This window comes from Sinocyclocheilus rhinocerous, unplaced genomic scaffold (genome assembly GCF_001515625.1).
Source record: "Sinocyclocheilus rhinocerous isolate Xijiao unplaced genomic scaffold, SAMN03320098_v1.1 scaffold1635, whole genome shotgun sequence".
NCBI classification, from domain to species: Eukaryota; Metazoa; Chordata; class Actinopteri; order Cypriniformes; family Cyprinidae; genus Sinocyclocheilus; species Sinocyclocheilus rhinocerous.
Window position 1 is genome coordinate 1,412,986 of NW_015627629.1, and position 14,896 is coordinate 1,427,881.

The 14,896-nt window shown below is 36.8% G+C and overlaps 1 protein-coding gene across 5 annotated transcripts in view; it reads left to right on the top strand.

Annotated features, from left to right (window-relative positions):
* Positions 1–928: 928 nt before the first annotated feature.
* LOC107732472 (60 kDa lysophospholipase-like) overlaps positions 929–14,896 on the top strand; it is a 21,413-nt gene continuing 7,445 nt past the window's right edge. For 3 of the 5 annotated variants that reach the window (XM_016543814.1, XM_016543823.1, XM_016543830.1), the window contains exons 1-11: positions 929–1,195; positions 5,300–5,429; positions 5,784–5,819; positions 7,122–7,233; positions 7,594–7,719; positions 8,034–8,117; positions 10,126–10,252; positions 11,257–11,369; positions 11,474–11,659; positions 11,736–11,849; positions 12,196–12,315. In XM_016543814.1, coding sequence (XP_016399300.1) covers positions 940–1,195; positions 5,300–5,429; positions 5,784–5,819; positions 7,122–7,233; positions 7,594–7,719; positions 8,034–8,117; positions 10,126–10,252; positions 11,257–11,369; positions 11,474–11,659; positions 11,736–11,849; positions 12,196–12,315 — 1,404 coding nt within the window. In that variant the 5' untranslated portion in view covers positions 929–939. The remainder of the gene's footprint in view (positions 1,196–5,299; positions 5,430–5,783; positions 5,820–7,121; positions 7,234–7,593; positions 7,720–8,033; positions 8,118–10,125; positions 10,253–11,256; positions 11,370–11,473; positions 11,660–11,735; positions 11,850–12,195; positions 12,316–14,896) is intronic. The other 2 variants (XM_016543837.1, XM_016543845.1) reach the window with 1 other exon arrangement.

Below are 14,896 nucleotides of genomic sequence, written 5' to 3' on the forward strand. Positions count from 1 at the left end.
GAAAAAAAAAAAAAAAAAATTATGTGCCAAGGTCTTAGTAATCTTTTCATCACTGTTGCAAAGATGTCAAGTGGTATATCCATCTAGTAAAAAAATACCTTCCTTGCCCCTTGAAGACACAGGACTTAATCATTATTTTTCAAAAAAAGTTACTGAACATTTCCAAGGTCAAAAACAATGACAGTGATGAATAAACTTGCCCTTTCATTTAAGAGGACAAAATGTGTGATATTTTCCAAGAAAATAATAATAAGCCTTCTTGCCGGCGCTACAGAGCACTGACCACCAGAACAGCCAGGCACAAGGACAGATTTTTTTCCCCGCAGGCTATATTCAGCCTGAACAATTAAACTTTCATAATTATCGTCCATCACAACTGACATATTTATACACAGAATCCAAAATTTGTACACTTGCAAACTGCACACTTATAACATATCTGCACATTTAGCTAAACAATTACATTTTTTCCCTATACGTCTATTTCTGTATATAGTACTCTTATATGTTATATTCCATCCCTACTGTGTTATTCCTATGTATGTCTGCACTATGTCTGTACTTTCTTCTGCACTGGAAGCTCCTGTCATCAAGTCAAATTCCTTGTGTGTGAAAACATACTTGGTAATAAAGCTCTTCTGATTCTGATGTTATCTTCATGTGTATACTATGTTGTCTAGGCCAAGGAGGCTAAATGAATAAATTAATGAATGAACTTAAGCTACAATGGATACTCATGGACTGGAAGTATAAGGTTTGAGTATTTTTAGTATTATCTATTATTATTTACAATGAATTCTGCTAATAACGATACTTTCAGTTGACACAATACGTTTATTTGTACGTCTCCAGAATCTGTACCTTTATCGGTGTTCAAAATCAAGGCGCTGTCTCTTTAAGAAACTGCGTCGCTCGGTTTTGGGAAGAAGCGAGTTCGATATGGCGGAATGGAAACACACTCCGTCGGCTCCGTCTTCAGCCAGCATGACCTCGCTGGCTCGAGCGCTTTCTCGTAGCAAGCTCAGTCAGCCCGATGCGTTTCAGCTGCAGAAGTCTGTGAGCCGGAGCGCCGCGGGTCAGAGTCGCCGGAGGTTCTCGAGCAGCTCGGAGTCTCCTGATATCAGCCCAAATGTCGAGGCGAGGGTCCTGGTCATAAACACCGGCGGAACCATTGGAATGACGTATCATAATAATGGTAAACTCGGTCAGCGTCGCTCACACACCTGCTTTTACACCTGACTGCATGAGGCTCGACTGATACTGCACACTACAGACACATGGTGCACATTGTTATATTAATATTATTACACGTTTATGGGATTATTTGTTGATATCATTCACATATTTCAAAACAACAAAACAGTGGGAACAGTTTAAATAGTGGGGGTACACATTACTCGATGGGTCTTTGGAAATTAATTATAATCTTTAACTAAAGATAAATCTACAGTGGTCCCAAATGTAAACTTGAAATGAATTGTTGCCATTGTGATAAATAACAATCCAAGTGACATCTGTAAACCATGTATGCCATATCTTTTAATTGCAGTCTTTTAAACAATGAACATAAAAAGACAGTTACATATCAGTTACATTATCTCAAATATTAGGATAAAATACAATGATAATAAAAAGAAAAAAAAATTGGTCAAGTAATATAGGCTATATTTAATGCATTATAAATCATTCAAAGGATTTAAGGTTTTAGAATAATTTTAATGTATACAAGTAGAAACCTATTTCTGATTTAAAATGAGTAAAATTAAGATTTTTTTCAATGCCAATTTGGGTTTGTGGATAAAGAATTTAGCATATATAATTAGTAAGTTCACAATATACTAAATGTTAAAGTTAACATTATTATCATTAAAAAATTAATTGATTTGTTAAATCAAATGAAAAATGGTGTGTCTGATTGGTCCAGACGCTACAGTTTGTATTATTTAAAAAATAAATAAATAAAATCAGTTATAAAATAAAGTGCCACTACTTTTTGTCTTCATTTTGAAATGTATATATAGTAACTAAAATATTATTTATTTATTTATCAAATTATTTAGTGAATAAGTATTTATCTTGCAATAACTGCCACTTGGTAATGCACAAATAATTATATATTTTTTAGTCTGTGTTAAATTATTTGCTTATTTTCAAGTCAAAACTAAAATAACAGAACAGTTAGACATAAACAATTTCGATTTCATATTGAATGCTACAACATATAAATTACCATTAGCCTGTCATACAGTAATGTGGTGGATGTTTTAAATTGAAAATGTCAGTAATAATTATCAAAGAATATAATTTCATGAATTTCAAGTATAACTTGTCCAGTCCAGTGGCAACATTTTTGGTTTGAGAGCAAAGAGGTTGCAAGTTTTTAATTGTAATAAACCAAAACTGCAGCTGTACATTAATAGATGTACATTAGAAGCAGGAACACATACACATATTGATCCAAATGGTAATGAATTGCACAGCTGAATGTCTGTATAATGACTTGATTATATAAAGTAATAAACGGTAATGGGAAGAGTGCTTCAAGAGTGGTTTTGTTTACAGTATTCAAACCATGTTTAATGACTTTATTAGTAATTCCGTGATCAGAATGTTCAAATATTTGCCTTCTGTAAACTGTAGTTAATCTTTCCCGACACTGGGCTTTAAGTACCATTTCCTACACAATACTGCTTGAACAATCTTGATTCTTTATATATAAAAAGAAGCTTATCTAAAACAAACGCTGATAAAAAGAAATGATAGCGCCTTTTAAAGAATTTGCAAGGTCATTAGGTCAAACACAAAAACATTCAGCTCTGTTAAATTGTTTATCGAAGTTCAAGGACAGAATCCGTATTACATAAATTACATACAATAAACACTGACTTTCTCCACCCAGAACCTTTTATCTTCCATTCTGCCACAAACACAGGCTCTGTGAAAATCAACCATCATATATGGACTGAACAGAGATTCTGTTTGAAAGACACATTTTGTTCCAAGACTCTACAGATATGGAAACAGGCTGCTGCTTTATAGCTTTACACCTGCCATTATGGGTCTGCATGATGCAGTTTTGCTTTTACCTCACTAGACACCAAAAAAGATTTTTCATGAGATTTTTAGTGTTACATTTCATTTTGTACAGTAATTAATTGACTGGATTATCCAATAACTTAACATTACCAAATAATTATTTAATATGTAAACTTAAATTGAATTTCCAGCATAAATAACTATTTTGATTACCATAGCGTGGTATAAAATTGTAATGCTGTGATACAAGAATGTACAAGACTGGGAAATATCAAAATGATGCAGTATTAGTACAGTGTCAAATATTCAGAATGGTATCTTTTTGGCCGGAATTCTGGTCAAAAGAACAGGGTTGCAAACATGACCGTCTGACAGTTTGTATATGACTTTGGTGTAGGGATGTAACGATTACCGGTTTGACGATAAATCATGATAAAATTCCCGATGGTTAGTATTACAGTTTCATATTTTAATTATCATTAAAACCGTATTAGATTACCGCGATTTGAACAACTCACGATAAATAAATACTGTCCAGCATAAAGCACAGTTTTAAGTAACAGTTTCACGTGCGCACAGAGCGCAGAGTAGTTTCGTTTTGAGTGAAAACAGGGCGGAAAAGCTGGGAGGTTTTAAAAGAGTGCTAAGGGAATTATACAAATGAATATATGAATGTATTTATTATATGAATGTTCCTCTGAAGGTTCTGACTGTCTTCAGAAACGATTCGATGGCATTTTGTTTTCATCTTCGCTCCATGTAGTACCTAAAGGAAGTGTTCTTAATCGCAATACTGCTTTGTCCACTGAGGTTACGGGAAACAGCTCTAATTCAGCTTTTCCTTCAGCGCCACCTGCTGTGAGCGAGTGGATTTACAGAGACTTATATTTACATTCAGCCTGTGTGCAGTTTCTGTCTGGCCAAAAACGGACCGAATTTTCATGCCCTGCTGTAAATTTTGACCGGTTGATGAAAAACAAGCTTATGTGGATTCTACACATTTAAACAATTCAGATAAGTTATCTAGACTTATTTATGGAGCAGATAAAATGCGTATAATCATTTATTAATCAATTATCATTTTGACTTAACTCTTTTGTTTATTTAAAGGCTGAAATGTGAGGTTTACCTTTTTATGAAACTTTTTCAAAGCTTTATTTGAACATTTACATTAGTTTCAACATGCTATTAAACTGTTGTCAGTCAAGTTGTCATTTAAAATCCGAACATCATTGGTAATGTTATTGTTTTAGTGATTATGCAAACAAAAAGCCATTTTATTTGTTGTGTGCTGATTTTTAAATATAAAACTTGAAGTGATTTATGTGTCTGTACTTTTTGAACATCTCCAGCACATTTTAACAATACCATGATAATACTGATAACCGTGATAATTTTGGCCACTATAATCGTGATAAGAAATTATGGTGTGTGATTTTGCTGGCAGACATAATATGTGCTGTACTGGCTATGTGTGATGGTTGTGCACAGGAGTATGTTAGAGATGCACCAATGCAAAGTTTGTATGCCAAACCCGATATCCAGTTCTACAAATATAACTTGGTGGTTTCTGATATTTATGCAACTTTGAAAGAAATGTAAATAAGTCTATTACAATATATCCACAATCTTAATGCTCATACAATGCCTGGACTGCACCCTCTTTACCGTCTTTAGTGGTTGTCATATGGGTTGGGATTTTCTTTTTCTTTCTGGTAAATCTATTAGTATTAGATCTATTACTCTATTAGCTCATCAGTGAACCTAACAAGGGTGGCCCAGTTTAACAACACCAGGCCACATGGATATGTATGTGGTTTTAGGATTTATTAATTAAGACAGGTCATGCTAATCTGCTCACTCTCGGTTCCTAAATGTGAAAAATCCCCCAGCACTCCCCTCTTCATTACAGTAAGACCTTGAGCCGCCCCTAGAGCGATGAGCAAAGTCTGAATTCTGCTGCTTCATAACATTTACTCGTCCATTGACGCACACATGGTTTTTTCTTTAACTACAGGAGACGCCCCTGAAATCAGTCGACCTCTCACTGTCAGTAAATAATCAACTTTTTGTTTTAGTTGATCTAGCTAAACTAACCCATGTTCGCCTATAAATGGGCTTCGCTGGTTTAAATAAGAAATTTTGCTTTAATTTGGGTGTCTTTCACATTACACATTAACATTTTGCTGCTTTTAAAAACATTTTCTCTTTTTTTTTTCCTTTGTTAATAGCGTTCTTACTGGCTTTTCTTCTGCATTTGCAGTTCTGTCCCCAGAACCTAATGCTCTCGTTGAAACTCTACGCAAACTCCCCATTCTGCACGATGAACAGTACGCACAACAGACCAGACTGTATGAATACTACAAGCCTCCGGAGAACACACTGGTGCTGCCGTAAGTTCCCACACATGTGCGCACAAATCTGTGATCAGGTTAGAAGTTTGTGGAGGTGTTGTCCTAGACACTAGCAGACACTAGCTGTATTTAACTATTTGTGTTCAAGATACAGGTTTGATAGTTGGGTTCTGCTATTTTTGCATCAGTGTAGGAATAATTCTCCCAAAATGAAAATTATGTGATTATTTCCCCGCCCACATTATAATTTTTTTTGTATTTTTGAAGACTATCTAATGAAAAAATACTAAAAATACATATTGAAAAAATAAAAATCATACTTGTTTCTGCTGTTTCTTTAATTTTTACACATCTGAAAAAATATTATAGACTGTACACGTGTTATTTTGACAGGAAGACCACTCATTCAGCTGATCCTCTATTTCATGGGTACTGTAGTGCTGGTAGCATAATGTTTGCCCTTGTGGGATGTATTGGACATGTTTGCATGATTTGTGTTATGTATTTGCTAGTTAGTCTCAATTCAGAGGTTATGGCTATACAGTAATGATTTAAGCTGTGAGAAATGGCAGATTAAATATGATTGATAGGATGTTAAACTGTGCTTCTTCTTTCTGTGTCGACTGACAACAACTTCATCCCATGCATTGACTGGTGTAATTTACTGTGGCATTATTTGAAGCCTAAGCCTGTTCACACCATATCTGGTGACAGAAAGTCCAAAATAAATAATTTTATATTTATATATTTTATAATATTATATATATTTGTTATATTGTATGCATATATACATACGTACACACACCCACACACCAGCCTATATTTTACAATTGGGTGGATTAAGGATATCTAATAATGTCTCGATAATAGAAAAGAGCAAGCAAGTCATTTTAATGTTTGGTGCCTTAGTTCTGTATTCTGCATATTAATGGTGTGTGATTTTGCTGGCAGACATAATATGTGCTGTACTGGCTATGTGTGATGGTTGTGCACAGGAGTATGTTAGAGATGCACCAATGCAAAGTTTGTATGCCAAACCCGATATCCAGTTCTACAAATATAACTTGGTGGTTTCTGATATTTATGCAACTTTGAAAGAAATGTAAATAAGTCTATTACAATATATCCACAATCTTAATGCTCATACAATGCCTGGACTGCACCCTCTTTACCGTCTTTAGTAGTTGTCATATGGGTTGGGATTTTCTTTTTCTTTCTGGTAAATCTATTAGTATTAGATCTATTACTCTATTAGCTCATCAGTGAACCTAGCAAAGGTGGCCCAGTTTAACAACACCAGGCCACATGGATATGTATGTGGTTTTAGGATTTATTAATTAAGACGGGTCATGCTAATCTGCTCACTCTCGGTTCCTAAATGTGAAAAATCCCCCAGCACTCCCCTCTTCATTACAGTAAGACCTTGAGCCGCCCCTAGAGCGATGAGCAAAGTCTGAATTCTGCTGCTTCATAACATTTACTCGTCCATTGACGCACACATGGTTTTTTCTTTAACTACAGGAGACGCCCCTGAAATCAGTCGACCTCTCACTGTCAGTAAATAATCAACTTTTTGTTTTAGTTGATCTAGCTAAACTAACCCATGTTCGCCTATAAATGGGCTTCGCTGGTTTAAATAAGAAATTTTGCTTTAATTTGGGTGTCTTTCACATTACACATTAACATTTTGCTGCTTTTAAAAACATTTTCTCTTTTTTTTTTCCACTCTAGACTGTCCAAACAGAATAAGAGGATTGTATATAGAGTCTTAGAGTACTCCCCCCTCCTCGACTCCTGCAATATGACCACAGATGACTGGGCCACTATTGGAAAAGACATTGAGGTGCTCCTTTTTTATGCTTGGCTTTGCAGGGCTCTTTGCTTGAATTTTTTTAATTTGCTGTGTGAAACTTTGACTGTATTATAGCTTTGATCGGGTCACTCCCATTGGTGCGGCTATTTATTTTTAATTTTTTCACAGCCTGAGCTTGGACATGACTGTATGTAATGACTGATGTCTAAAGAACTGATCATGATTAGTTATTTAATGCTGTGGGGTTTTTTTTGTTACAAAAGGGAACTGTTTTAAATTTGTAATTGTTGGTAATCTTCTAATTTCTTGAAGATAGTTCTGTGAACAGGTTAACAATTTGTTGGTAAACTGTTGGTATTTTCAACATTTTTTTTTCTCTCATGTTGACAGAAACACTACGAGCAATATGATGGTTTTGTCATTCTCCACGGCACAGACACAATGGCTTACACCGCCTCTGCCTTATCCTTCATGTGTGAGAATCTAGGAAAGCCTGTCATCCTCACTGGCTCACAGGTAACACGTTTTAAATGGATAGTTCACCCATAAAGCCTTTACTCACCCTTGTGTTTTTCCATACCCTTATGACTTTCTTTCTTTCATGGAACACAAATTGAGGATTTTGAAGAATAGTCTTAGAATACTTAAAGAACTGCGTGTGCATTTTAGTTATTATATCTCAGATGTTTCCATTAAATAATTTTTTATTATTTAATTTATTTATGACAAATTTTTTTATTCCATTTAACATTTTATTCTATTTAACATTTGAACTTGTAACCATGAAAAACAGCATCATATTAGCTTCACGACCTTCTTGTATATGGCAGGTGCCCATCTATGAGATGAGGAATGATGGGAGGGACAACCTTTTGGGGGCGCTATTGATAGCAGGACAGTTTGTCATCCCAGAGGTGAGTTTTTTTGTTTTCTGTGAGAGATGCACATGCTGCATTTGGATACAAATGCAAGATAGCACCACATACAGTACCCTCCACTAATATTGGCACCCTTGGTAAATATGAGCAAAGGTGGCTGTGAAACTAAATCTGCATTTTTTTAACCTTTTGATCTTTCATTCAAAAAATTCACAAAATTCTAACCTATCACTGAAGTAAAACAATGGAAAGTGGGGGGGGATCTCATTATCAAATAAATGTTTTTCTCTAGTTCATGTTGGCCACAATTATTGGCACCCAATTATTGCAACGTCCTTTTCCCAAGATAACAGCTCGGAGTTTTCTTCTATAGTGCCTGATGTGTTTGGAGAGCACCTGACAAGAGATCAGAGAACATTCCTTCATACAGAATCTTTCCAGATCCTTCAGATTCCCAGCTCCATGTTGGTGCGTCTTCTCTTCAGTTCACCCCACTCATTTTCTACAGGGTTCAGGTCAGGGAACTGGGACGGCCACGGCAGAAGCTTCATTTTGTGCTCAGTGATACATTTTTGTGTTGATTTTGATGTTTGTTTTGGATCATTGTTCTGATGGAAGATCCAACCACGGCCCATTATAAGATTTCTAACAGAGGCAGTCAGGTTTAGATTGTTTATCTGTTGGTATTTGATAGGATCCATGATGCCATGTATCTGAACAAGATGTCCAGGACCTCCAGCAGAAAAATAGGCCCGTAACATTAAAGATCCAGCAGTATATTTAACCGTGGGCATGGGGTACTTTTTATCCCTATCTGCATCAAACCCATCTGGTGGGTTTACTGCCAAAAAGCTATTTTTTTAAAACTTTGATCTGACCATAGAAGCCAGTCCTGTTTGAAGTTCCAGTCATGTCTGACAACTGGATAAGCTGGAGTTTGTTTTTGGATGAGCGAGGAGGATTTTTCTTGAAACCCTCCCGAACAACCTGTGGTGTTGTAGGGGCTGTTTGATATTTTTTTAGGCTTTCTGAACCCAAGACTCAACTATTCTCTGCGATTCTCCAGCTGTGATCCTTGGAGAGTTTTTGGCCTCTCAAACTCTCCTCCTCACTGTGCATTAGGATGATATAGATACACATCCTCTTCCAGGCAGATTTGTGACATCTTTAGTTGATTGGAACCTCTTAATTATTGCATTGATGGTGGAAATGGGGATTTTCAATGCTTTAGCTATTTTCTTACAGCCACTTTCTATTTTGTGAAGCTCAACAATCTTGTTCTGCGCATCAGAAATATATTCTTTGGTTTTACTCCTTGTGATGGATGGTTATATTTATAATCCTGTGGAACAGCAAGTCATGGCTGGACAATTTCATGCTCATAGTCACCCTGGTGTGCCACATTTTTTTTTAAATATGATTGGGAATATACTTCAGAGATATTTTACTCATAAGAATTTCTAGGCGTGCCAGTAATTGTGGCCAACATGTGTTGGAGAAAAACATTTATTTCATGATGCGAGTTTCCCCCCACTTTCAATTGTTTTACTTTAATGAAAGGTTAGAATTTTGTGATTTTTTTTTTATTATTATTTTTAAAATTTTTTGAATGAAAGATCAAAAAGATAAACAATGCATATTAGTGGAGGGCACTGTATTTATGTTTTTAAGACGCTTATTTTGGAGCATATTAACTAGGACTGCAGTTATAAAAATAGAATTTCATCATCAGTTAGTCCGTATGAGATTTTTTTCTTATAAATGTGCATTTTTATCAGGCTCCTATGAAAATAACATTGGACATTTTTGAAAATAAGGCATTAAATAACTGACTAATAACCTTTTCATTGCCATTAAAGTGAAATTAATGAACCTAAACATAGGAGCCTGATAAAAATGCTAATTTAAAAGAATAAATCTCAGAAAAATCTCAAACAGACATAGAGGTTTATGCATCATCTTCATACATACATACAGTGGTGTGAAAAAGTGTTGGCCCCCTTCCTGATGTTTGAATTGAGTGAATTTCTTTCTGTCTTCACAGGTTTGCCTGTATTTTCATCATAAGCTGTACAGGGGCAACCGTGTCACCAAAGTGGACGCTGCAAGTTTTAATGCGTTTACCTCACCAAACCTGCCACCATTAGCCAATGCTGAAGTCGACATTAAAAGTGATTACAGTTCTGCCAACATTTATACACAATCTTAGTCTCATTTGAGTCTATTAAATTAAAAGATAAGTTTACCCCTCCAAATAAAAATTTGGTCTATTATTCTGCCCCCATTTACTCTTGTCCTTCTCATATTGCTTTTTTCTGTCCTTTTTACACACTGGTTGGTCTTTTCTATGCAATTATAATAGGCTTTCAAGATTCAAAAAGGACAAAAGTAACACCATCAAAGTATCTTAAAAGTGGTCTATGTGACTTCTGTGCTGTATTGTATAATCACTTAAATTTCATTTCTTTTTTTTTGTGTGTGAAGCTAACATATGATTTCAGAATTTTGAATAGTTTATAAGTTGTATAGGCTACTTTATGGTGGTGTATTTTTATTAAAAAAAAAATTTTTTTTTGAAGCATGAAAACCTAATTGCATGGTTTGGAACATCACTGAAATGAGTAAATGATGATACTTCAACTTGTTAATAATGCATAGAATTAATCACAGACATGGGGAGTAACAAATGTTGAATAGATGCAATCTAGATTTGGCATTAAACTGCAAAAATTCACCATTGGGTAGCTGACAAATGTATTAATGAAATGTATGTGAATGTCTAAGGGAAAATCAAATGTATGTTTTAAGTGCTGTCACTGGTCATCTTTCTTAATTTCTTTCTTTTTTTTTTTTACAATTTTTTTTTTTTTAGTTCTGTTCACTTTAATAATCTTGTGTGGTGTGAAGAATTAATTACAAAGTACAAATATTCCATGTTGTCTCACAATTAGTATTATACTGAATAAATGAAAAATATAAAAACTGCACATGCAATAACTATACACACATTTAAAAAAAATAAAGACATTTTTAATTTTAAATAAAATATATTTTATCATATTGCCAGACACTGCTTGAATTTTCATGTCAATTCCCTTATTAGTGATGCTGTTGTGTTATTAGTTTTATTCAGACATGTCATTTTGAGTATGATGTTTTCTTTCTTTCTCTTCAGTTAACTGGGATACTGTGTGGAGAGCCAATACAACCGCCAAGTTCACTGTCAACACACAAATGAACCGTAATGTGGGTCTCCTGCGACTCTTCCCAGGAATCACTGCTGATACAGTAAGGCCGTGTGGTAATGTCTGCTTTTATTTTCCACATATTATTGACAAATCTCTTCAGTCAGCATATGAACATGTTCATTATCATAACTACTCTCTCAACAGGTCAGGGCCTTCTTGCAGCCTCCTATGGACGGGATCGTATTGGAGACGTACGGCAGCGGTAACGCCCCTGACAACCGCGCTGACCTGCTGGATGAGATCCGTAAAGCTACCGAGAGAGGACTCATCATGATCAACTGCACCCAGTGCCTCAGGGGCTCGGTCACAACCTCATACGCCACTGGCCAGGTATGGGTGTTTGTTTGAGAAAGGCCTTATGTGGCTGTTTTCCAGGAGTGTGTAATCCTTTAATATTCCCTCTCAGGCTCTGAGTGATGCCGGTTTGGTCGCTGGGTGTGATATGACCCCAGAAGCTGCTCTTTCAAAACTCTCCTATGTGCTGGCAAAACAAAACCTCAGTATAGAAGAGAAGAAAAAGGTATGCAAAAAATGTCTCTTAAAATTAGATTGAAACCACATTTGACATACAAGAGGAAAAACAATTTGAAAATCTAGTTCAGAAATGTTAAGAAATGTTTAAAAATTGTCATGCACTGTAACCATCAAGTAAATAGTGTTAAAATTATTTTTTTTTTTTTAAACAAATGTAATTAATTAATTAATGGGAGAGTCACACCACTTGAACCAACCTGAACTTATTTTGCCTTATAAAAAAGGTCAGTATAAAACGGTCACTTCTTAATAAGGTTTTTTTTTGAAGACCTGTGATACATTTTTACCTGTTTCAAATAAATTATTAATTCAAGCTGTTATTTGTTCATAAGATGCTGAGTCGCAATCTGCGTGGTGAGATGATAGCTGACCTGGGTGGAGCAAAGCTTTCTCTCAGCGACAGTCGCTTTATTCAGGTCATCGCTAAGTCCCTCAGCATTAGTTGTAAAGAGGTAATGTAATCTCCAGTTTCTCATTTTCTAACAGTGTTTTGCATTTCAATCAGAATAAGCTTTATTCTGACACAAGGGATTTTTTTTTTTTTAAGGAGCTCTTGGTACATACATATACATATATGACATTGAGAACAGAAAGAAAATTTAAATAAGTAAGACTAAGGGAAAAACAAAAAAATAAATAATAATGTGGTATGCATCTGGAACAGAAGATTTATGTACAGATTTGTGCATTATTTACTGTAAATACAGCTGTATAAATACAAATATGTATATGTATTTACATAATACTTGAGAGAGAGGCAATAATTAGTTATTAAGAAATGAATTACAGAAGACAGGTGGTAATTTCTGTGTTAGCTGTTTAAGCTGGTGATGGCATGGGGGAGAAAAAAATTATGCCTAGTTGTTTTAGTGCACAGAGACCTTTAACATCCTGACAGTCCGTTGCAGTCTTCTTATATCTGATTTGCTGGCTGACCCAAACCAGACAGTTATAGAAGAGCACAGAACAGACTCAATAACAGCTGAGTAAAATTGTGTCATCTGCACCTGTGGAAGTTTGAACTTTTTCGGTTGACAAAGGAAGTACAACCTTGGCTGGGCTATTTTCACAATGGAGTCTATGTGAGTGTCCCACTTCAGGTCCTGAGAAATGGTGGTGCCCAGAAATCTGAATGACTTGACTGTTGCCACAGTGCTGTTCATGATGGTGAGAAGGGGGAGTGCAGGGGGGTTTCTCCTGAAGTCCACTATCATCTCCACTGTTTTGAGCGTGTTCAGCTCTGTAAGCAGATGAGACCGTCCTGGATGAGACCAATGACTGTGGTGTCATCTGCAAACTTCAGGAGTTTGACAGTGAAGTGAAGTGAAGTGACATGTGGCCAAGTATGGTGACCCATACTCGGAATTAGTGCTCTGCATTTATCCCATCCAAAGTGAACACACACCGTGAACACACACCCGGAGCAGTGGGCAGCCATTTTTTGCTGCGGCGCCCGGGGAGCAGTTGGGGGTTCGGTGCCTTGCTCAAGGGCACCTCAGTCGTGGTATTGAAGGTGGGAGAGAGCGCTGTACATTCACTCCCCCCACCTACAATCCCTGCCGGTACGAGACTCGAACCCGCAACCTTTGGGTTACGAGTCCGACTCTCTAACCATTAGGCCACGACTTCCCCCAGAGGGGTCTTTAAAGGTGCATTCATTTGTATAGAGGGAGAAGAGCAGTGGGGAGAGCACACACCCCTGAGGAACTCCAGTGCTGATGGTGCGGGTGTACGTTTTCCCAGCCTCACTAGCTGCTGCCTGTCTGTCAGGAAGCTGATGATCCACTGACAGATGGAGGTGGGTACAGAGAGCTGTGTCAGTTTAAGGATGATGGTGTTAAAAGCGGAGCTAAAGTCCACAAGCAGGAACCTTGCATAAGTCCCTGGTTTTCCAAATTTTGGAGGATGTAGTGCAGGCCCATGTTGACTGCATCATCCACAAACCTGTTTGCTCAGTAAGCAAACTGCAGGGGTCCAGAAAGGGTCCCGTAATGTCCTTCAAGTAGGCCAACACCAGTCTCTCAGATGACTTCATGACCACAGACATTAAAGCAACAGGTCTGTAGTCATTTAGTCCTGCGATTTTTGGTTTCTTGGGTACAGGGATGATGGTGGGGCTTTTGAAGCAGGAGGGGAGTTCACACAGCTCCAGTGATCTGTTGTGAAGATGGATGATAGCTGGACAGCACAGGCTTTGAGGCAGGCTGGAGAGACACCGTCTGGGTCTTTGGTTTTCCTTATCTTCTGTTTCCTGAATACTTTGCATATTCCTCTTCACAGATCTTAAGTGCAGGCTGAGAAGCAGTGTGAGACCAGGCTTTTGAAACCTGCAGTAAAACTCATTCAAACCGTCAGCTAAAAGTTGATTCTCCACAGTGCTGGGGGATGTTGCAGACCTGCCAACCTGTATGCATTTTGCGTAGCGGGTACGCATTTTGACCTTAAAGCATGCTGGTACGATTTGTCACTCTAAACTACGCAAAAACCCGGTGACCTGTCCACGCGCAGTAAACAAGCAACAGAAAAAATGAGGAGTTCAACCAATCAGAGCGTTTTCCGTGTTTTTTTATTTCTCTCCAAACTGGCTCTGTTTGTGTGTCCGTGAGTCGTGCGCTGAGATGAGGAAACACATGTATGGTATTTCCTGGAGTCGTGAGCTCTATTTCTTCAGTGATGCATATGTGGACTTTCTGCGCAGGGGCGCCCTCTAGTATCCAGTATGAATGAAACAGACATTACATGTGTTCATAGCACAAATAAATCTATAAAAATAATACTTCTCTCAAAATAAATTTAAGGTAGACATGTGATAATCCATGTTTTTCTACAGTGTACAACAATGTACTGGAGTTTTAAAGTATACTGGAGTTTGTTTTTTTTAAATAGCATTTAAAATCGCTAAAAAGAACTCTGTTGTGCCAAACCATCAGAACCAAACTGAAAACTGTGTTTAAAAAACTGAGGTATTTATTGAACCTTGGGCTAACTGTATTGTTGCATTCCTACTGTTTACTCTAAAATACTGTATAACAG